The sequence below is a fragment of the Sinohyriopsis cumingii genome, chromosome 9 (assembly GCF_028554795.1).
Source record: "Sinohyriopsis cumingii isolate HCF-2022 chromosome 9, ASM2855479v2, whole genome shotgun sequence".
Classification (NCBI taxonomy): Eukaryota; Metazoa; Mollusca; class Bivalvia; order Unionida; family Unionidae; genus Sinohyriopsis; species Sinohyriopsis cumingii.
The window spans coordinates 45,151,163-45,175,745 of record NC_142969.1 but is presented as its reverse complement, the minus strand read 5'-3'; the positions used below and the strand labels follow the sequence as shown (position 1 = coordinate 45,175,745).

At 34.2% G+C, this 24,583-nt stretch overlaps 1 protein-coding gene across 2 annotated transcripts in view; it reads left to right on the top strand.

Moving 5' to 3' along the window:
* The first annotated feature begins 249 nt into the window (after positions 1-249).
* LOC149791711 (protein timeless homolog) overlaps positions 250-24,583 on the top strand; it is a 133,060-nt gene continuing 108,726 nt past the window's right edge. The window contains exons 1-6 of one of the 2 annotated variants that reach the window (XM_089970219.1): positions 250-334; positions 10,718-10,846; positions 12,766-12,916; positions 13,615-13,732; positions 14,809-14,871; positions 24,268-24,369. In XM_089970219.1, coding sequence (XP_089826345.1) covers positions 10,759-10,846; positions 12,766-12,916; positions 13,615-13,732; positions 14,809-14,871; positions 24,268-24,369 — 522 coding nt within the window. In that variant the 5' untranslated portion in view covers positions 250-334; positions 10,718-10,758. The remainder of the gene's footprint in view (positions 335-10,717; positions 10,847-12,765; positions 12,917-13,614; positions 13,733-14,808; positions 14,872-24,267; positions 24,370-24,583) is intronic. The other variant, XM_089970220.1, reaches the window with a different exon arrangement.

The window sequence follows — 24,583 nt, the reverse complement described above, 5'->3', positions numbered from 1 at the left end:
AAAACAACATTTTTGAATGTTTACAATAATTCATTACAACGTGAGAGCAAATGAACACTAAGAAAAAGAGCAACATATGGACAATAAAAAACATTTCTATTTTTATTTAATTAGAATCAGCATTCAGTATTTTCCACTATTGTCAGTTAAAAATGTCTTTGTGCCGTCTTTATCAGGTCTGTGCATATCTTGCCCTGACTTTGAGCGTCGATGCGGTGTTTAGTAGGATCGAAAAATAAGCCCGGAAATATCTGTTTTGGAAACTTTAGCGGGAAACAGAAATAAGTGCTGTGAATAGAGATTTTATTGGGAGGTAAAAGAAACAAATTATAGAGTAAGTCTTTTAAATGCAGAATAAAGTTTAAATGAAGGATGTAAAAGACAAGCAATTTGACTGAAATCAGCAAACTGATATTATGTTTATTTATAGGAGTATAATGCTTGCCCTAAACATTAAAGTAGCTTCCTCTATACTGTACATGTCACAAGGGTTCGTTACAAAGAAAATTAGGAGTATCCGTCCATGAATCACTAGATGGGGGGTGGTGGGTCTAACTTGTAACAGTGTAACCACAAGTGATGTTGAGAAGAAAAAAATAATCTGAAGGAAAATAAATCATACAGGGTGACAAAAATACGTTAGATTACCCCTTGACATAGGACCCTCTCAGTCATAATATATATAAGAGAGAAGGTACGTAACTTCCAAAGACTTCGTTCCACCCATGACCCTCGATTTCCTTCTGGTATTTCCGTCTTTAAAGGCACACGTATACTATATGGCTTGTTTTACTCCTGAGATATTTTTCTATTCATCAAGCCATCATTGACTTTTCTGAGTTGGAAGGTCTTTTGGTTCTAAACAAACACACTGCCAATCCGATATTCAGTATACCCACTTCTGCAGCTAAATTTTGAAAGTTTTGTTATCATTAACGAATATTAGAAATGGTTTCACAGGGATGGTGCTGGCTTTAAAAAAGTTGTCACCCAAAATATTGCCAACCTCAGTATTTTGTTGCCAGTTTTCAAAACATGTTACCATTTTCTTAATAAAGTACTACCCATTCATCGCGACATCCTCGGAACCAAGGTAATATTGTGGACATAAATGGATGTTTAGATAAGTGGAGGAGGAAGCTGATAATAAATTCAAATTTCGTGTACCAGTAAAAAAAAATTAAGAGATGACCTGTTGTCAATGACTTGGATTTGCGCAGAGAAAAAAACAAATGGAAATTTGATTAAATGAAGACAGTATGTCTGAAATACACATGTATATTGACAAGTACACTCCACAATGTGTTAAATAATATACATGCATATGAAAAATCCATGAACTAGAGTATTCGATCATATGTTAGAAATTTTTTGTCTGTCAAATCCCGTTTGAAAACACAACTAAAACATATATAAATTGGTAGTCCTTGTTTGATCTATATCCCATTGTCAATAAATGTTTCCCAAACCAATTCACCCACGCTATTGGGAAAAAGTCGGGAGAAATAATAATTATTTTCCAGACTGAAAAGTCCTTGAATTTAGCAAATACTGATGAAAGTCAGGGAAAACCCTGGTAATTTTCCTTCACAACTTTGATGTCCGAAACAATTATGCAATTGAGGCATAACTGAACTGATCGTGAGTTAAATTTATTGAGTTCTTACGAGATTATTAGGAGGTAGTAGTATGGATCATTTGGGTGCTTGCCATAAATATCTTTGTTGAGACAATCCAAATGTTCAGTCAGGGATGGTCCTGGCTTTTAAAAAGCTGTCGCCAAAAAAATCGCCAACCTCAATATTTTGTCGCCAATTTTCAAAAAGTGTCGCCAAAAAAAGTAGTGTACATTTTTCCAAGTGTTAATTTAGTCTATTAATGTAACAGGCAATGAAAATTACAAAAGATGGATTAGTTAATACTTTAATTACAAGAAGCATTAACAAAATGTTACAAAGTCTTACATGAAGATCCGTCACGATTTTAGGGCTGCCCACTTGTTGAATGCAGTTTCAAAGTCTAATTTTTCACATCTGTACATGTTGATTCTCATTAAATTCTCGAGAGATGAGATGCAGAGCTTATTTCTGATGTCAGTTTTTATGAAGTTCATCTTACTGAATCCACGTTCACAGTGTACAGTGCTGACAGGTGACACCAGTAGTCTCTCAGCAGCCCCCCCCCCCCCCCTTTATGGCTAGCTTCACAAAGCTTGTAGCGAATTGCTTCCTAAATCCCAAGAATGATCACTGAATGCTGTATAAATTTTCTCGACAAGAAAAATAGGATCTCCATTCCCACGAATGAAACTTACACGAGTCAACACCTGGCAATATTGGACCGTATATATAAGCATAAATTCACACCCAACTTAGGGATTCTTTCACTCCTGTATTTTGAGAAATAAATAATTATTATTAATTATGCAAAACTGTTCTCTTTTTTTTGCTATTTCTTGTTGCGGAGTTTAAGTCTCTGCAGCCGTAACACAGGACTGATGGCAAAAGGAAAAGATCAATGAGTAAAATGCTGCACTGGCGACAGATGTAATTGTGATTTAGATTGTTTCCATTTGCTTTGTAGTTATACACAGTTGTCGGTACTTCAAAGCTTATCAGTTTTCTGTGAAGGTTCAGCAAAACTATTGTATTCGTATATGTATAAAAAAACAGAAAGATTAGCCATTCAATTAATTGTATCTGTTCTATTCGCGTCTTCAGAAGTCGGTCAGTTGTAGGTATAGTGCGGTAGCATGATTGACTGTATCGCAGCATACAGTACTCAGCCCAGATGTCAGCATAAGCAGATTATGATGTAACAATGCACTGTAAAGATGGGGTTGTCAATAAGAACAAAGGATTGTTTGTGTAACAGATTGATACCAATGCATTGCTTAGTCAAGTTTGTGGCTTCCTTTCGTTCTGCCTTTTAATTTATCCAGTCCAAATCCGTGATTGTATGTACAAATTAAATAACTAAAAAGTATGTCGCCAAAAAAATCACCGGATGGGATATTTTTGTCGCCAATAAGGAAAAAAAATCGCAATTTGCGACATTGGCGAAGCCCAGGACGATCCCTGCAGTGGATTAGATATGTGTGGTGGACCTTTTGTTTCACAGAGAGTTCGATATCCGTATTTTTTTAGTATATGGAAAGTATGAAAACCAGTCTAGAATCACAAGAGGCCAATATGGTGGCCTTAAGGCATAGCCACTTTGCGGATATGCTAGCAAACTTACACATTGTTAAATTGAGTATTGCCTACGTGAAATCAATATAAAATTTGTTTATTTTCTCAGAAATTGCTTGCATTAAAATCGTTATGCCTTTATCTGCTGAAAGACGATAAAACTAATGCGTTGAAGAAATTCGAGTTGGTACTAGCGATTTCGATTGCTAGTTACACAAGCACACATAATCTCACAACTGTCATTTTCAAATATTGTAGAAAAATTAAATGAAAGTTGTATACTGGTTGTAATAAAAATACAAAAACGAAAGAGCACAAACTTCTATATTTATTCCGAGACCAACTTCCTGAGTTTTGATGTATCATGTGCTCTCTCATGCAGGGAGCATATGAAGCTGAGAGCCAGACCACTCTGCTTGATGAATCAGACTGGCCAAGTTTCTAGTAGTTGTTCTTGAAATAAATATGTTGATAATTATATGTTCTTTCTGATCTCAGACTTTCAATTAGTATAATTGAAATTATGCACAACAATATTACAAAGGATTTTTTTGTTGATATCATGTGACTATTGGATTTCTGATTTCATTGTGTGAGAGTTGTGAAGTCATGTGACTATTAAAGCAAATGGCGACTACCGGGTCAGGTTTCATCTATGCCGAGTTTCGTCTAGTCTGTCATCAGATTAAAGACATAATGATTATAATACTTGCTATTTTTGAGAAAATAAATAATTTTCCTATCAATTAAGCACAGCTATAAGTCAATATAACATAATTTAAATTTGCTAGGCCAGCTGGTAAGCTATCTTAAGGTGGCGGCAGATTCCAAATTTTTTTATATGTAATTGCTCTGAACTCACACTCCATCCTAAATGTCCAAATGTGAAAAATGGTGTTGGAATATTCGGAGGAAACCCAGATTAGAAAATTTCGAATCTCTGAGCTGAACTTTGGTGCGAAACTATTACACAGTGACATGTAGCTTGAAGCATTGGTTTCAGATCTTAAATAGAATGCAGGAAAAATTGGAAATTGTCTTCCCTTTTATATATCAACAAACGATAAGAGCCCATGTATCAGCAGAGGTTTTGGGACTGGTTTATTGAACTACAAGAAGACAAGTTGATTTTACAGAAAATTCTTTCCTTGTTTATACAAAAGTGTATAATTTTGAAGGTCTTTTGTCAAAATTTGAATCAATCCTTTTGTAAATGTCTTTAAATGATGGAATTTTTAACCAAATCATCTTAAGGAGTTTATTTTGGTTGAAACATCTTGTTTGAGATTTTATTGGCACACATACATTCATGGTTAAACCTTTTTCGTTAGAAGATAAGATTCTAATACTTTGCATTTATTGGGGTTTTTTCATACTGTGATAGGAAATGTTTACTTTGTATAACAAGCACATTTATTGCTCTCTTTACAATTAAAGGTTTGAAAGGAAACAAAATAATTTATGCTCATTATATTGTTTCCACGTAGCAACACAATGCAGGTCAGCAAAGTAAAGTTAGGATTTGTATTCTGTGCATTGAAATGGCTTTAAATGCCAATTTATAGGAATATTCAGATTTGTTTCATGAGACTCATTTTATGGTTTAGTACATGATATTTTCCAACATGTTTTGGAGAGTTTTGAAAGAGAAACATCTTCAGATTTGGAAAATGCATGTTTTAAAATCCAAAATGTTCTTTAATACCATTCAATATAACACTCCGGTGGCCTAGTGGTCAGAGCATCTGCCTCGGATGCAGAAGGTTGTGGGTTCGATCCCTGGCAGAGTCATGCCAATGACTTACAAAAATGTTACTAACAGCTGCCACCCTTGGCGCTCAGCATTAAGAGAGTGTTAGGACTGGTCGGCCTGGTGTCAGCATAATGTGACTGAGGGGTACATCATGCTACATGTCTGCGGGATGATGCCCCAGTGCTAGACATCACTGTAAACTGTCACACTGCAGACATTGTAGTGATATGACTGAAAAATTGTTAAAGCTACATTAAAAATGCAAATCATACACACACAGTTCCATTCAGTAATGGTCATATGTTAACCTTGAAAAAATTAATTTCATCTTGGATAAGACCTGGAAATTTATATTTAGAAAAGCATGGGAACCATGTTATTAACCTAGTAGCATGTGGCTGTATAGTTGTTTATATGCTACATGTACATGTATTTAAATTGGCCGAGGTTTTGGTCAGTCGGAGACAACTACCTTAATGCCAAGGCTACCAAGGGGATGAGGCTAATCATAGAGACATGAAAACATGTGAAAAAGTTTCATATTCTTGCGAGATGTCCCACCTTCATTTAACTCAATGGCCAGATATCTATTGTTTCAATCGCTGTTGGTAGCGATCGTAACCATGAACCTTTTTGTTGCAAACAGGAAACTTTCACGGCACAATAAACATGTTCCAATCACTATGAAAAATGAAACAATGCTTTTATATAAGTTTGTTGTCAACTTTTATGATCAAAGGTCTTCGGCTTGCTTTGATGAAGGTTCATGGGTTATTGAAGGCACCGCTAAAGTTGTTCTTTGAATGATCAAAATGCCCATTTGTTATTGCTGCGTCAACATCAAATAATTGTAAAACATCGACGGAGACAGAATTTTTTTCTTCATTTATCTAGTAAATATACAGAATGATCGATGCTTGAAAGGTAATCAGTTTGCTTTGAAGTTTTAGCAAAACTTTTTTCTGGTACATTTTTCAAAAAGTAAAAAGTTGCCATCATCTTGTAAAATTGTAGTCTTTCAGTTCCCGCCTTCAGAGGTGGTCAATTGCTGTTAGTTGGATAGCATGACTGTTTGGGTTACATTACAGCACAGAATACTAAGGCAGACATGAGCAGTATTGGTCCTGGCTTTTAAAAAGCTGTCGCCAAAAAATCTCCAACCTCAATATTTTGTCGCCAATTTTCAAAAAGTGTCACCAGAAAAAGTAGTGTACATTTTTTCAAGTGTTAATTTAGTTTATTAATGTAACAGGCAATGAAAATTACAAAAGATGGGTTAGTTAATACTTTAGTTACAACAAGCATTAACAAAATGTTAGAAAGTGTTACATGAAGATCCGTCGCGATTTTAGGGCTGCCCACTTGTTGAATAAAGTTTAAAAGTTTCACCGTTTGTGCACATGTATGACTCTTGTTACCTGAAAAAAATGCATTATCAACTTTAGTTGACATTTTAATAATAATAAAACCCTATGATCATACATGGCAATGTAAGATAAGTGGCGTATATTGCGACCGTCGATTGCATGCATTCGGTAATTAAATGACCCCCCCCCCCCATGGCTAGCTTCACAAAGCTTGTAGTGAATTGCTTCCTAAATCCCAAGAATGATCACTGAATGCTGTATAAATTTTCTCGACAAGCAAAATAGGATCTCCATTCTCACGAATGAAACTTACACGAGTCAACACATGGCAATATTGGACCGTATATATAAGCATAAATTCACACCCAATTTAGGGATTCTTTCACTCCTGTATTTTGAGAAATAAATAATTATTTTTAATTATGCAAAACTTGTTTTTTTTTGCTATTTCTTGTTGCGGAGTTTAAGTCTCTGCAGCCGTAACACGGGATTGATGGTAAAAGGAAAAGATCAATGAGTAAAATGCACAAATATTATTTACCCCGCCTGGATTCATATTTGGTGACACAGTCCTTCTTCAAAATATCACAGCCAGTTGTAAATGAATTGACGAACTTTGCCTTGATACATACATCACAGAACATCTGTTTTAACTATTTATCATATCTCAGCCACGGACGCCCAAGTTTCCAACTGTCTAGAAATTTTCGGGAAGTTTTGCCCGTTCATCATAATGTGGTGTTGCACTTGAAGCACTACATGTAGATAATGTTGGACTGCAAGGTTTATCATCGGGTTCAGTGACTGTATTGTCTAATGAATTTGCACTAAATCCAAACGCTGTTAATTTTTGTAACTTAGGATGAGATGATGAACACGGAAAGTCTAACTTCCGTTTGCTCATGATAATGTTGCACTGGCGATAGATATAATTGTGATTGAGATTTTTTCCATTTGCTTTGTATTTATGCACAGTAGTCGGTACTTCAAAGGTTATCAGTTTTCTATGAAGGTTCAGCAAAACTATTGTATTGGTATATGTAAAAAAAACAACAGAAGGATTAGCCGTTCAATTATTTGTATCTGTTCTATTCGCGTCTTCAGAAGTCGGTCAGTTGTAGGTTAGTTCGGTAGCATGATTGACTGTATCAGAGCATACAGTACTCGGCCCAGATGTCAACATAAGCAGATTATGATGTAACAATGCACTGTAAAGATGGGGTTGTCAATACGAACAAAGGATCGTTTGTGTAACAGATTGATTCCAATGCATTGCTTAGTCAAGTTTGTGGCTTCCTTTTGTTCTCCCTTTTAATTTATTCAGTTCAAATCCATGATTGTATGTACAAATTAAAAAACCAAAAAGTCTGTCGCCAAAAAAATCGCCAGATGGGATATTTTTGTCGCCAGTAAGGGGAAAAAATCGCAATTTGCGACATTGGCGAAGCCCAGGACGATCCCTACATGAGCATAAAGGGATTATGATATAACAATGCCATGTTAGGGTGGTTTGTCAATATGAACAAAGGATTTGTTTATGTAACAATCGATTCCAGTGCAATTTTATATCGAAGTTTGCGGCTTCCTGTCATGGTGCCTTTGAATTTATCAACTCCAAACCCAAGACTATATTGGGATAATTTTTTTCCCGACTGTGAAAAGTCCTGGAATTTTGCAAATATTGATAAAAGTCGGGGCAAACCCCAGGAATTTTCTGCCTCCACTTGACACCAGAAACAATCGCATAACTGAGTCGTAACTAAACTGATCTTGAGTTAAATTTATAGAGTTCTAACCAGATATTCAGAGGTTGCTGTATGTATCATTTGGTTGCTTGCAATAAACATATATGCTGAGTCAATCCAAACCCTCAGTGGATTATATTCGTCAAGTAGACTTTAATTTTCAAAGTCAGCTTGATATCCATATCTTTCCTTACGTGGAAGCTATGAAAACCACTCTAGCATCACAAGAGGCCAACATGGTGGTAGCAAAGCGTAGCTGCTTACTGGATGGCCTAGCAAACTTTAAATGTTGTTAGATCGAGTGATATGTGCATGAAACTGATATGAAAATTACTTATTTTCTCAGAAATTGTGAGTATTGAAATCGGAGTTGATGGTACTCGTGACTTGCATTGCTAGTCGCATGAGTACACAAATCTAGCAACCCACGTTTTCAAATGTTTTAGAGAAAAATTAAACAAATATTAAATGAAAGTTGTACACTGGTTGTAATCAAAATGCAAAAATGAAAGTACACAAAGTTTTCCATATTTATATATTCCGAGAACAACTTCTGGAGTTTTGTTGTATTACAGGACTACCACATTGACATGTGCTGTCTGCTTGATAAATCAGACTGGCCAGATTGCTGGTTTTTACAGAAAGTATGACTTTCATTTAATATAATTAAATTTCTCTACAACAGCATTAAAATGGAGTTTGTTGTTGATATGACATGACTAATGGACTTCCGATGTTGTTGTCTGAGATTTGTGAAGTGACTAGTAATGCAAATGGTGAGTACCAGGTCAGGTTTCATCAATGCCATAGTTTGGTCTAGTCTGTCAAAGGAGTAAAGACATAACGAGAAAATAAATAATTTTTTTATTGATTTCTTGCAGGTATAAGTTGATATAACACAAGTTTAAATTTTCTAGGCCTGCTGGTAAGCGACTACCATCTGTCGCTACTGCACTGTGGTGGCAAATTCCAAATTTTAGATGTGCAATTGCAACAACCTGAAACCCCAACCTAAATGTCCAAATATGAGCAAAATGGGGTGGGAATATTCGGAGGAAACCCAGATTAGAAGATGGACTGCTATTCGTTTTAATCCAAATTTACAGTCCAAATTGTTGACAATTGGAACTGAAATGAGAAATTATCGTCCCTTGTATTATATATTAAAAAACTATTCGATCCCCTGTATCGATACAGGTTTGGGGACTGGTTTAACAAATTGCAAGAAGACAAGTTGATTTTAGAGAAAATTCAGTCCTTGTACAACAGTATAATTTGAAGGTCTCATGTCAAAATTTAAATAAACCCTTTTGAAAATGTTTTTTAAATGATGGATTTTTAAGTAGATCTTGTTAAGGAGATTAGGGTGTTTGATAAATCTTGCTTGGGAGTTTATTGGCACAGATAAATTCAGGGTTAAACTCTTTGTTACAAGACAGGATTCTAATTATTTGCGTTTATTGTTTTTTTATTCTGTAATAGGAAATGTTTACTTTCTATAAGATGCATATACATATATATATATATATATATATGTATATATGTATATGTATATATATATATTGTTATAAAATATATATATATATATATATATATATATATATATATATATATATATATATATATATATATATATATATATATATATATATATATATATTGTTATAAAATTCTTTCAAATTAAAGGTTTGAAAGGAAACAAAACTAATGCATGTTCATTATGTTGGTTCCACTTAGCAACATAATGCAGGTCATCAAAATAAAGTTAGATTTTTTTTATCTTGTACATTGAAATGACTTTACATGCCAATTTAAAAGAATATAATCAAACTTGTTTCTTGGGATACATTTTGTGGTTTTGTACATGAGCATCTTTTCTGGCTTAGATGTTTGGAGAGTTGAAGTAGAACCATCTTCAGATTTAGAAAATGCATGTTTTATAATCTAAAATGTACTTTAATTCCATTCAGTAATGCTCATATGTGAACCTTGAAAAAATTAATTTCATCCTGGAAAAACCCTGGAAATCTATCTTTAGAAAAGTGACGGAACCATGTATATACAATTTTTAACAGTCAAAAAGATCACCAAATGGTATATTTTGTCGCCAATAAGGGGGGAAAAATCACAATTTGCGACATTGGCGAAGCCCAGCGCTGTCCCTGGTTTCAACATTCAGCTGATAAAAGGAAGAAATGGTTTTAGCTGGAATATGAGGAAATGCTTTTCAGTTAGTAGAGTGTCAGTCCCTTCGACGAAATTGTTTTAGTTTTTAATTTTAGATCAAAGAAATAAAGTACCTATCAATGTTTGTTTTTTATTTTTGTTTTGTGAACAACAAACTTTTATGCCCCCTGATTTAAAATGGTTATTAGCAATGATAGGGTACTTACTGTTGTACTTTTAGTGTAGTGAAGTTGCCCTAATGATTGAATGTGCAGCTACGATTAGTGCACACACACACAGACCTATAAATTCTTTTTGATTTCGCATCATTAGGACCCTTCACAATATAAACTATAAATTTTAGTGCATCAAAATTGACCACATCAAGAAAACCTAGAAACTTTTTATTCAAGGTATATCGGTGCTTTCTTCATTCAATAGCACACATTGTTGAAGTACACACTAACCATTTCAGATTACATTCTTTTTTTGTAGAAGCTACAAACATATCCAGAGTTACCTAGACAACAGTCACCATGGTAATGCTTGTGGAGTTGCAGGCAACATGCAGTGCTCTTGGTTACCAGGAAGGGGACAAGTATGTTAGAGAACCAGATTGTTTAGGTATGCTTTTATGTGTGTCATTTATAACATACTTGTCTCTTCACTATCAGCCACATCGGTACTTGCATTATGTCTCAGAAAGTCTTAATGTTTGCAGGATCTAACCTAGATCTCAGAAAGTCTTAATGTTTGCAGGATCTAACCTAGATCTCAGAAAGTCTTAACATTTGCATATCTCTTAAAGTCTTAACATTTGCAGGATCTCTCAGAGGTCTCAGAAATGCTTAATCACACATATTTTGATGCAAGTTTATTTTATCTTGGACACAGAAAATCAGTTAAGAAGTAGTCCTCCGTACACAAGCAATAGTTGGGCAGCAAATTCAAAGATTTGCCGGTCCTGTTTCAACTTCCTGCTGAGAGGGAAAATGTGTTGATCAATTAATCACTTTAGCTGTGCTGATACTTACAATGAGATAATTCAGTTGCTTAATGACCCTCATATGTGCTTTTTGTCATTATAAGAGTACATCAAAAGAACACTGTGATATTCATTGTCACCAGCAGCATGTATATATATAATTGTTGTTTACATGTACATATACTTAAATTGACCTAGATTTTGGGCTGCATGAGAAAACTATAAAGGCTAGCTGAGGCCACCAAGGTGATGAGGCTATTCATAGGGGTCAAGGACTGGACAGATACATAGGATACTTTGTTCTTTTCGTGCTTAGAAAGTGTTACACTATATATATATATATATATATATATATATATATATATATATATATATATATATATATCAAAATCAAGTTTACTAATTCTTTAAAAATGAAAGTGCATTTTTAAATTAATTCTCAGTACATTGTGATTAATTATTTATAAAGTATTTGATTATAAGTATTATGCACACCATAATTTTTATTATATAAAATGAGTTCTGATAAAATATTGAACAATAATATATCAATATATAGTAAATTTTTTATTTAAATGTGCATTATACATAATATAAAATTATTAAAACCGTTTATCTCTATTTATTCATACATTTTAGAGATAGTTGTCGACAGAGTTATGTGTATCTTTAAGATCTAGTTTTATGTATTAAAATATCATTAATTTGTGCTGTATATGCATATCTCCTTGTCAAATATTCGCTAAAATATAAGACGATTAGGTTAAAATCTTAAGCTATGATGTCATCCTGTTTATGTCATATTGTTTATATCGTTGATCATTTAGAAACATTATATTTAATGACATAAGCAGTAATATTGAATTCAGTCTGATGAAGCAATAAAGCGAAACCGGTCACACATTCTATGTGTTGTTGTTGTTTATTTTATAATTTTTATATATTACACACATACACAAATTGGTAACTGTTCAGATCCAAATGTTTTCCAAGCAAGTTCTTCATCAAGGGAGAAGATTATATACAAAACAATCAACACAATATCTACTTAGAATTCTTGACTCGCTATGGACAATTTACAACAAGAGATATAGCAATACAAAGTTGTGCTGGAATAATAGGCAAGTGAGTTCTTGTGTCTATAACAACAAACCAGGCAGTATATTTTGACCTAATTCTAAGTTAAGAACTTAGGACAAGACAAAGCATGGTGAGAGATCGGTCCCAGAAATTATATCCCAGTAGAGTTGTACAAGGAGGTTTGGAAGCATTAATAGAGAATGTAGCAGCAATGTGTTAAAAAATTTTATGTATTCACAGCTGATATGCCAAGCTAGTATATGAGAGTCCACTTGAGCCTCCTGTTGCTATGTTTGACTTAACTGCAAAAAGTTCTGAAAATAAAAACATTTAGTAGTTTCTTCATACAATACAAGGGTGATCATAAAGTCCAGGCATTCCTTTTTTTGTGTTCTCATAACTTTATTTGTGAAGGTAGAGGATGTATAGGATTAGTGACCGTGCTGATTTAAAGCATGTGTTCTCATAACTTTTTCAGAGACTGTTAAGGATCTGATACGATTTTTGAAACGCGAGGATGATTGTGACATCCGTCGACAACTGGGTGATGCGCAAATTGTGCAGAATGATCTACTTCCAATATTGAAGCAGTATGACCACGAGGCTGCCCTTTGGGAAACTACAGTCAGGTGAGATTTTGAAAGTAATAACAGCATTTTCTACACCAGTGTCTCGATCAGATTGCAACTTTATTACATCTTATCTACCCGTAGAACTAGGAGCTTATTAAAATGGGTCTTTTGGAATGCATTTAATAGTGTGGCTTTTGAAATAATAGGAAGAACTTTTAAGTGTTGCATTGGAGTTCTGTTTAAAGTTCTGCAGTAAGTTGCTATATTTATTGATTCTTTTTTTATGAATAGGTGTTCTTCTTGATAGGCCTGCTTTCTATTATTCTTGTTAAAAAATTTTGATAAAGAGTTTATCTGTTTCAGTCATATACAATAAAACTTAGACAAATTTGAAGTGCAATGGGTTTAGTGATAGTTTTGTCATATTACAGGGGTCACATACAAGAAAGCTTTACAGTAAAGGTCATTTGAATGATGCCAGTATTCAAGTTTTTTGAGTTATTGAAGTTTATTAAATCTCTCTCTCACTATATATATATATATATATATATATATATATATATATATATATATATATATATATATATGGTGTGGTGTGTGTGTGTGTGTGTGTGTGTGTACATAAACACACACACCAAATGTGGGTTTCTGCTTTGATTTTCACGCTTTCTCAGCATTCTTGAGTTTCTAACATAAACTATGAAGTCAGTTTTTATAACTTTGAAATAAGTATTTTATTGGATTTTGATTTTTAGGCTGTTGGTGAATTTGACTCAGCCAGCCATCCTGTGCTTTAACAACCAAATCCCTGAGGAGAAGACAATGAGGAATTATTACATGGAAGTGGAAACACATCTGCAGACTTACAAAGAGGTTAAGACAAGTGAATTAGGATACAATTCTTGACATTTTATGTTCTTTATTTGACATTTTCTGTGCACTGTGTCCTTTAAAATTATTATTAGTGTAAATTTTTCTAGGTTACAGGTGAATGTTGCAATCAGTGGAGTCATAAACGAAGTTCCCATTCATGTGTAATATGATATACATTTCCTTGGTGCTAGAAGAGTTAGCTAACTTTGTTTCTCCCAGTATAGTTGCACTGAATAATGCATATGTAGCACACAGCAGTTGTTGCACACACACCCATGATATTCATTTTTAAATATCAGCCATGTTATACTGTCCGAGTTGTTTTAATGAAGCCTGAGTGATGCACAGCTATAGAGACTCAAATGACACCGTCATTGTAATTGGATGGCATGCACACGGAATTTGACCGTTTTGCAGTTGTGTGCATGGACCATTACAAAAAAGTCCACACCAGTAATGCTGGTAAGTGACCTCATCTATCCATTCAGTCTATTGGTGTGTGCACCAAAGCTAAAAAAGTAGATAAACAATGTTTTGTTTGTGCTGGTAAGTAGGATGGTACAAGTATTAAAACCCAATTTTATTCAAAAACTTGGTTTCTTTATTGAAAGTGTTTCATGGGATATTTCTTTCTGCTGTCTCACTATCCTAGATGTGTAGGTAAGGGATAGAATCCTATTTCCATTAATTGATTTAAAAAAAGTGACATGGTTTTTATCCTGCATTGAATGTTTATTGGGAATATATTTATTTTTTAGGCCATACAATTTTGTGATTTGCAGAAAATGTCTTTTTGGTTTGGCACTTACATTCTTGGATTGGAGAACTGGTTTTACTTGTTTTTAAGTATTTGTTGAGTCTTCGAATTTGTGTATTGGTTTCATGGAAACAAAAAAATTTCTTAACCTGTATCTTTCAGTAGTTCTTAAAATATATGATAGTAAATTGTGAGAAAAAAATTTAGGCAGTTTGTGGCATAAATCATTTCTGATACTGACATAATTGCTGCATGAATTATCTTAAAAATATAATATGAAAGTGAAAACAAAATACGTTTATTTTAATTTCCATTTCAGGCTTTTGCATCAGAGGATGTGTTTGCTGTGATTACAAAGAAGTTGGGAGATCTCCTGAAATTGGTGAGAATGATAAAGCCCACTTAATAATAATATATATTCTATTCAGATTTGAGTTGTTTATATTTGTATGCATGTGTGTGTATGCGTGTGTGTGTGTGTGATCCTCCTCATTCAAGATAGAGACATAAGACTGGGATACGATTATGGGTGGTTGGTAGAAGTGGACGTTGATTTTTATTTTAAAGTTCTTACTAGAGATGGTTGGAGTTGTTTAACTTAAACAGTAATAAATTCCAGTTAAGAGACTAACCTGTCTTTGAATTGGGGTATGTGATTACAGATTCATGTGTCCACACATGACAGATGGGAGTATGATATAGACTTCTATGTGATGCCTCACAGAAGCATACATTTATCTCTCCTAAGTTACAAAGTACAAACTACCAAGGTCCCCACCCAATAGTTATATAACTATAGCTTGTACTTATAACTATATATATAAATACACACGCACACACATATATATATATGTATGTGTGTGTGTGTGTGTATATATATGTATATATATATGTGTATAAATATATATATGTGTATAAATATATATATATATATATATATATATATATATATATATATATATATATATATATATATATATATATATATATATATACACACACATACACTTTCCAAAATCCATACATTTGCTGGAATGTCCAGCAATGCTTGGGTTCTGCCTGGATGCAGGAGGTCGTGGGTTCGATTCCCAGCCGAGTCATACCAAAGACTTACAAAAATGGTACTAGCATCTGGCTCGCTAGGAGCTCAGCATTAAGAGGTTAGTGCTAGGACTGATCTGCCTGGTGTCAGGATAATGTGACTGGGTGGGGCATGATGCTACATGTTTGCTGCATGATGCCTCATTGCTAGACATGACTATAAACTGCCACACTGCAGACATCCAATACGGCTGAAATTTTTTTAAAGCTACATAACAAATCCAAATTACACACACTTATTCCCAAATATCATTCTATAACACACAGAGATATCTATGCACAGCATACAAATTTTATTTAATTGTTAATCCTTGAAGTTTCTGTCACCACATAGTTTGCATTGCCACTAGAGGTTCTATAGCACTTATCGCTACATCTTTTTTTTCATATAGGCAACTGTTGACACATCTGCCTGGATATGTTGGCTTGATACAAATGCTTATTAAACATAATTTGATTGGAATATTGTGCCCAGTGTTATATATAAATTGATTTTGTTTATATTTTATTTAATTTTATTGTTTGTTAGTTTTAAATTTTGTTTATTCCATTACATGTTATTGTAACATTTGACATTGTTCAGAAATTTAATTCATTAGTAAACAACTATTAATAGAAACATTGTATCAAATGCTGACCTAGTTCCTGACCTTGATTCAGAAATCAGTGAGAGATGGAGTAAGCAACTTCTCAAAAATTTATAAAAAAAATCTTTCTCAGAGTAAAATTCATAAAGAGAAATCATGGCCATACTTGGAGTACGTGACAAATAACATGTATCAATTAGTTTTTTCCAGAGGATTGACTTACATCAGGGTATCTGTTTTGCATTGTGGCTAGATTTATTATTGGTGTTTTGAGAAAGATTAGTCATTAGTGCCTTAACACTTGAGAAATTAAAGTGTTTTATGTTGTGACCAGTTTTTGGGCTAATGTTATGTTCTTGAATTTATTTGGATTTCAAGTTTGTTTTCCCTGGAAATACTAGTGCTCTAAATTAATTCTTGGACAAGGACAGTTATCAAAATTTACATAGAATTCAAATGCTGGAGTATAATTTTCTGTGATTCAACAAAGAACTGTTGACACCTCAGTACGATGCTGACCACAGCATATGTCATCACCTTCCATTTTGTATTTCATTGGGATTCGAACTCAGTTTCATTAGGGCTTTTTATTACTAGGACTGCTCCGGTGGCCTATTGGTTAGAGCATCCACCTCGGATGCAGGAGGTCGTAGGTTCAATCCCCAGCTGAGGCATACCAAAGACTTACAAAAATGGTACTAACAGCTGCCTCGCTTGGCGCTCTGCATCAAGTGGTTAGTGTTAGGACTGGTCGGCTTGATGTCAGGATAATGTGAGTGGGACATCATGCTACATGTCTGCGACATAATGCCCCAGTGATATGCATCACTATAAACTGCCACACTGCTAACATTGTAGCGAAATGACTGAAAAATCATTAAAACTACGCTAAAAATCCAAATCACACACACACACACGGAATTCTAATTTTTGAATTCTTGGATTATTCAAGGATTATTTTTGGATTTGATTCATAAAGTTCTTTTTCTAAAATTTACCTTGTTTTTCTAGGGAAATAAATTATTTGTTAAATTTTACAAAGCTTGTTTTCTTCACTTTTTTCTTGTTATATTTTGTAAGAGCCTAAACACGTAACACCAGGAACATGCATTCTGTCATAGTTTGAACCATGCATCAAGGTAGGTTTACAAATGCTTGTTTAAAATAGGGCAACAAAATCAAATATGGCTGACTCTCACATGAAAGTAGTGATGGTGATTTTTATAGTTCTGAAGTTGTCATTTTATTGGCGCTGGGAATGTGTTACCAGTGATTGATGGTTTTGAACCCGAAAATGACGTTGAATGAGTCCGATGTATATGCTGGATAGACAAAAATGGATGGCGTGCCAGTCAACCCCTATTTGACATTATTTTGAAATTAAATGTTGAAAAGTTAGAATGTAAAGCTTATTTAAAATGGATGGCATGCCAGTCAACCCCTATTTGGCATTATTTTGAAATTAAATGTTGAAAAGTTAGAATGTAAAGCTTATTTAAAATATGTGCAATTTAAAAGTGGAGTGCAATTTTCATTTCTTTTCTCAAACAATTTAGCTCTGTGTCATCTTGTGCATATAAACTATATAGCACTTCAAGGGTTAAGATAAATAGAATAAATAAGAATCTAAAATGAAATGAAAAGGTAAGAATATTTACTTATTCAAAATACTTGTCTGAAGAAGCAGACTATGGCATTATGGACTTCAAACCCTAATACAGGATTATGGAGCAGATACAAAATCTGGTGTTATAGTCCTCTTTGAGCAGAGATATCCAAGAGTCCATACCTGTAAGCTGTCGAAAATTGTTCATAATGACCATAAAGAATAGTTTCCCAAAGGGGTTTTCAGTATTTATAAACAAATAAAGAACAGATTAAGCTCAGAAACATTGAACAGATTAGTACTTATACAACTCAAAGCAGCGTCTTACAAGGATTTTGATTTCATTAGAAGTTTAACAGAATGGAATGGGAAGAAAGATGGATCTTTAAGTGTTAGGTAAATATTGAACTATGATTGTTTACTTTCTTGTTTCTACACACCACCTGTCAATGTAATTGGGAAATTGCCCCCCCCCCCCCCCCCCCCCCGCCGCTATTTAGATAAATTTTGGCACCATCTCTGTATGTCTAGTACTTCAGTACTTGCAAACTGTAATTAATTTGTTTCAGTGTGTGTCACGAATTCGGTAGCTAAAATACATTTCTATCTTCAGTTTTATGTGTTTATAAAAAAATGTAAACTTAAATTTGGGATCAATATTTGTTTCAATAATCAGAGCTAAGTTTCGGTTTACTGGGAAAAGAATGAGGTGAAGAAGGAAAAATTCAGGACTAAAAATTATTTTTGGGTCTTCCGGGGATTTTGGGACACTTAGTTCTCAGTTTTGAGGAGTTTCTCCGTAATTTCTAAACCCTTTAATGGATTTTCTTCATTCTTGGATGAATCATTATGAAGCTAGAACAGTTTACTCTGTGACAAACTCACTTGCTCTTTTTACATTCTGGTTAAGGTTATTTGTAGAACATTTTCGTTTTGAGATTTGAATTTACTTATATTTCCTAAATGCCAAGATGGATTTTCTTTATACTTCAGATGAATGTTTTTGACCTTGAGTCATGGTCATATGCTCAGGGTTGCATTTAGACGTGTGGTTTTGAAAATCTTAATGAAAGTGAAATTTTCTAAGATGGTATTGTATAAATAGAGTAGGTTGACTTTAAGCTGTACAACAGAGCCAATATGGACTGCCAACTTTCTTTTTCCCTTGTCTTTATGTTGGAACACAGCTTCACAGCACTTTCTGTTATGGCAGTAAGACGTCAACTCCCCATCACAAATATCATTTGTCACCATTTTACATTGTAGGACTGACACAATATAATGCACCAGCCGATCTTGATTCACATGTTTATTCTTTTGATTAATTTGAATGATCGTGGTCAACACTAATGATGGTATTGCCAATCAGGGATGATTCCAACAACAAGCAATTGCAGCCCCCATCCCTTGAATTGGGAATGTTTTTCGTTGTGGAACAGATTATTTTTGGAAGTTTTTAGCACACAGGCTTCGATTTCTAATCCCCAGTCATTGATCACTTATGTAATTCTTACTGCTATTTATCTTTTTAGCAGATTGAAAAATAAATATTATACAGTCTGTATATCATGTAAACCAACAATAGCTGTATAATTTTATGCTTGTCTTGTAGAGACGTTGCTTTTTTTGTAGTAGTACAGTAAAACCTGTATGAGAGACCACCCCTTCTGACAACAAAAAGCGGCCTCTCAAGACAGGTGGTCTCTCATAGCAGGTCCTGTTTCAGAACAATTTCAAGACAAATAACCACAATCATTATACATATATTCTATTCTTTATTAATCATTCTTGCTAAAATATTGTATGCATTCATCTAAAAACAAAGTTATATAGCAATAAAGGTATATTTCAATCATTAAACATGAAATCACATTTATATTTGAAAATCACATATTTTAGCATATGAAATCATTTCTGAATTACTCGTTTTCCTTTATAACAACCTAAATGTTTTACTGATGTTTAAACCATTTTTTTGGCGATTTGTCTGCTCTATTTCACTTCTTTCAGTTATAATTATTTTCTCCAGTTGTAAAATTTATCTCTATTTAGTTCATCCATTGTTATTAAGGTTCTAGGTGTTATTTATTAGTGCTCAGTTGTAATATCGAACGTAAAGACGGTTTTGACTGGGCTGTCGGAAAATATGAAAAATCTATACATGTGCATTGCATATCTAACAATTAATGAAATAAAAAGAAACAATTATCTCATCCAGAAACAGAACCATTTACTCAGAGACAAAAGTCAACAGTTTCATTCAAAGATGACATACAGGGATTAACTCTATAAGCAAAGCGTGTAACCCGGTCACACCAACTTGAATAGACAACAGCTTTGTGATTGGGATGTAATCACTCAACATGGGGTGGGGGGGGCAATGCAACAAACATCACAAGTCTTGAACACTATCAATCAAATCCCGCAAACGATTCTATCTTGCTGGTTTAATAGACAATGACCTTATTCACCCCTGGCTATACAAATTAACTCTAGACTAAAGAAAAACAATGTACGTGACCACTACATCAACTTTGGCAATTTGTGACATGTACATTTGCCTGATCTACAGACCTTAGCATCTATCATTGGTAGCAACAATCCTTTTTTTAAAATATTCCTTTTATGTTTGTTTTTTTATCAGAACAGTCATTACTAATCAAGCGGTTGTTGTAACAATTGATTACATATAGGTCAGTGGTGTTGCTCTATTCTCACAATACAGTCATTGATTGGAATGCTGGGTCCTACGATAAGGCAGGGAAGCAGGCTAAGTACAGGAATAATTAGTCTGGTTCCCTGCTTTTTATGCTTCCTGCGTTGCTCACCCTTATACGAAAATGCAAGGAGCATGCAAAATGGAACCAGACTATGAAATAATCTACATATACTTTAAGTCTGGTTTACAACAGAAACTAGAAAACACTAGGCATAGCTAAACAAATTCAGACATCGGTAGCCAGCCTGTTTTTTCTTATTTTAAAATTTAGAACGGTATGAGCAGAGTAGTCATTTTTACTGGGATTAAATATAGGTCGGTGGAGTTTATCCTCATTTTTGTGATGTGGTCATTCATACCAGTATCGAAATGCATATTTTACCTAGGCATCGCAGTCACTGGTCATATTCAGCAGGTGCTTATATAATAAAATAGTTTATATAATAAAATGGTTATGAAATAAAAGCGTTTATATAATAAAATCGATCTGTGCATTACAATTGTGGTTGGAAATGACAGGTGGTCCCTCAAAGCAGAGGTCGCTCATAGCAGTTTTTACTGTAATAGTAATAGAGTTGATGCTTTGTTTTGTATAAAAATGGAAATCTTAAAACAGTCCTTGATAGGAAACTAAGTATCAGCAGCCAACTGACCTAATATAATGTAGGCTGCATTAAAATCTGTTCTTACAGGTCTTCTATGATTGAATGGCACCTTTAGTCCATTTCACATTGAATAAATTCTGATCCCTTCTGCAGGACATTTATGAAGCAAACACATGTCAGCAAATTAGAATATTGAACATTATTAAAAGCTTAATTCCTTTTCGATTAAAAAAGCCCATTATGTCATGAGAAATTTGATTTCTTACATTAGATGTAAAGTTGCATAAAAAGTCGATTAGTTTGTCATACTAGATAACGTGACTCCAATTAAACACTGACATATGAATTTCAGGCCTCGTGTTCATTTTAAGTAGTTCAAAGCACAACACATCTTTACCGTGACGTATTGTCAACTATTCCAACAGATTGTTCAAACATGGAACCAATTAGGGAAGCAATACAGATTTGTTGCCACTAAACTGGATGCTGTCATCTGACTTGTCAACTTTTCAATGATACACATGTTATATCCAAATTCGTGTTATAATGGAGCATGATATAGCGTGGTCACACTGTACTTTGGACAATCTGAACATTTGTTATGTTTAAATGCACACAAAACAGCAATGCCGATCTTTTGTATGACCTGATGAAACCCTGGTAAGGAAAAAGTGAACATTACAGTTCCAATCCAGTGAAAATGTGATGAATTTGAATGGAATGAGGGATAAGTTTTGGCAGGCACGTTTTACTAACTTTCTGATGGGGCATTTTGAAATACAAATTCTAGGTCTGCCAGGTAACCCTAATTAATGTAACAGAATCATTCCTGTTGGCGCATCACACATGAAAGAGAATATGCAAAGCTTAAGGAATCAGAATGCCTGATGCTTGTTGCTCCTCTAAATATAGATATACACTGTTTCTATTATTAGTTTCCTTCAGTATTCTATTTTAGTTGCCTGTAGGGCTTATAAAGAAAACGGTTATTTGCCTTAGAAGACGCTTATAAATTAAAAATGTTGAGAATCCCTGATGGGTCATTTGTTTGTCCCGCCACGCTTATAAAAATTGTCTGTTGTATCAAAAGAGATAACTTTGTGTACAGAGAGATGCGTGTAACTGATAACTGGGAAAGAGTACTATTTCTGTTTACTGTATTTCATTGGTTACCTATAACTGATGCTTATTTGTTAACACTCATTTGTTGTGTGTGAATTTCATCGTGGTATCCTTTGCTCAAAGCTGACTAGGTAATGATGGTTAAATATATTGAGCAGAACCTATGTGATCATTTGAAAATTAAGCATGCGGATTATTGAGTTCTGAAAGCCGTTATTAGAATGTTTTTCAGTTATCTTGTATTTTAATGTTTAGTTTCAAGAGTTGGTAGCTGCTGTTTCTGTTGATAGTTTGTTTTCTGTGTATGTGACACATCAACAGCAATATCATATGAACTAATGACACAGCAGCACAATCCTTGCTAACATGCAAAGGTAAAAATTGTCCAAACTATAAGATAAAATTAGTTATGGTGCACAAAAACTTCAGAGTTTTGTTTATTTTATATAAATACACAATTTTATATCAATTGATTTACATGTCTTTAAATTATTTTTAATTTAAACACTTTTCATAATGTATAACGGTAAATTTCAAACTTCGCAGACCACTTGAACATTGCCGAGGGTCTTGATGGACCACTTAATGATCTTTCCTAATGTTGATTGTACCATAAGCTAACTAGGGGCCCCAAGTGGCCGGGTGGTCTAAAGCGCTCACCGTTCCGGATCACTGCCATCTCACCTCTGTCTGCGTGGGTTCAAGTCCAAGGCTCGGCTAGTGTGTGTATGTGGAAAGCCTGAGTAGCTTCTCGTGGGTCGGTGGTTCTTCCCTGGGTTTTCCAGGGTTCTTCCTCCACCAGTTATATTGGCCGCCATGTATAGCCTATCTTGTGCTGAAAAATGGTGTTAAACCCTAGAACAACAACAACAACAACCATGAGCTAACTATTGGAAAAACTTTTCATGGACCATCTGAGTGGAGCTCATGGATCATGAGTGGTCTGTGCATACCAAAGTTTGAGAACCTCTGATGTAAAATAAAATAAAGTACCAGTTATGGTGAGGGTATCACGAAAAGTGAGTTACAATACACGAAATGGAAATTTTAAAAAAAATGCCTGGCAAAACATTTTTTTAATTAATATTTTATTCATAGCAATGATGTGCCTTCCAAAATCTTTCCTATAAAGTAATTTTTTTTGGAAGTGAACAAAAATGATTGCTTGGTTGCCTAATGTTACTGGCATATGAGCACATAAAAAAGACTTGAGGTCGCAGACAATCGGAGTCAGATATCAGTGGTTGTGAGTTGAGCATGCTGACTGCTGAGCAACCAATAATTTACAAGACATTGGAAAAGTTAAATAAACTAGTCACTAGATAGATAGAAACAGGTAGTTTGAAAAGTCATTATATGCTTGTTTTAAATTAGGTATGCATGTACCTTATGACAATTTTGTCATCCATCAGCAGCTGTCATTTTTGCAGTATATCCCCCCCCCATTGAGAAAATTTTTGGTAGCATCACTGGGTATGTGTAAGTTTGTTATTTTCAACAAATCTTGTCTATTCCTGATGTGATATCTAGTTTCTGCAGAATCAATGCTAGATTTCCTGATAAATGTGTCAGTGGTTGTCATCTTTGGATTGCAACCTATAAAGCCAAAAATAGGTCACTTGCTCTTGTAAAACATGAAATATAACTATCAATCCCTTATAATATTTGCATATGAAGTCTGTGGTATTCATTGGTACCTAATTTTCTGGATTTCTCGTTAAGAAGAACAAAAATATGAAGAAACAACTGGGATGACTATATACTTTCTAAACAAAAACAAGACTGATTCCCAGTTCCATATATTTAAAAAAAATTAGAATTTTGGATTTAATCCTATTGCTGTAATTATTTAAAAAGGTTGTTGGTAGGTGGGTCGGCATGTTTGAATGTAGGGATGACTCATTTTTTGTTTAAAACTCTAATTTCGGGATATAACTGACTACAAGACTGGTACCCCACTCAAGAGGGTAAACCACACAAGACTGGTGCACAATGCATTATAATGAATTTTCAGTATGTCTTGCTTTTTTGTGTTCAGGATTGGGAAAATCGTCAGGAAGAAGACCGGTTGCTCATAGAGAGGTTGTTGATTTTAATACGAAATGTGCTACACGTTCCACCCAACCTTGCAGCTGAACAGGTAAGACAAGAAAAGGTCAAGTTTTAATCATCCAGAACCTTCAGTTGGTTTCTTGGGCCAAAGGCCATTTCAGTTTTTAATGAAACCTTGACTCCATCACTAAAGGATTTGTAAATGTTGTCAGCATGAAAGACTAACATCCTTTCAGGGTAATTTAAGTTTCATTTTCTACAAGTGTAAATGGACTTTATATTTAATCCAGTTGTAATGACAT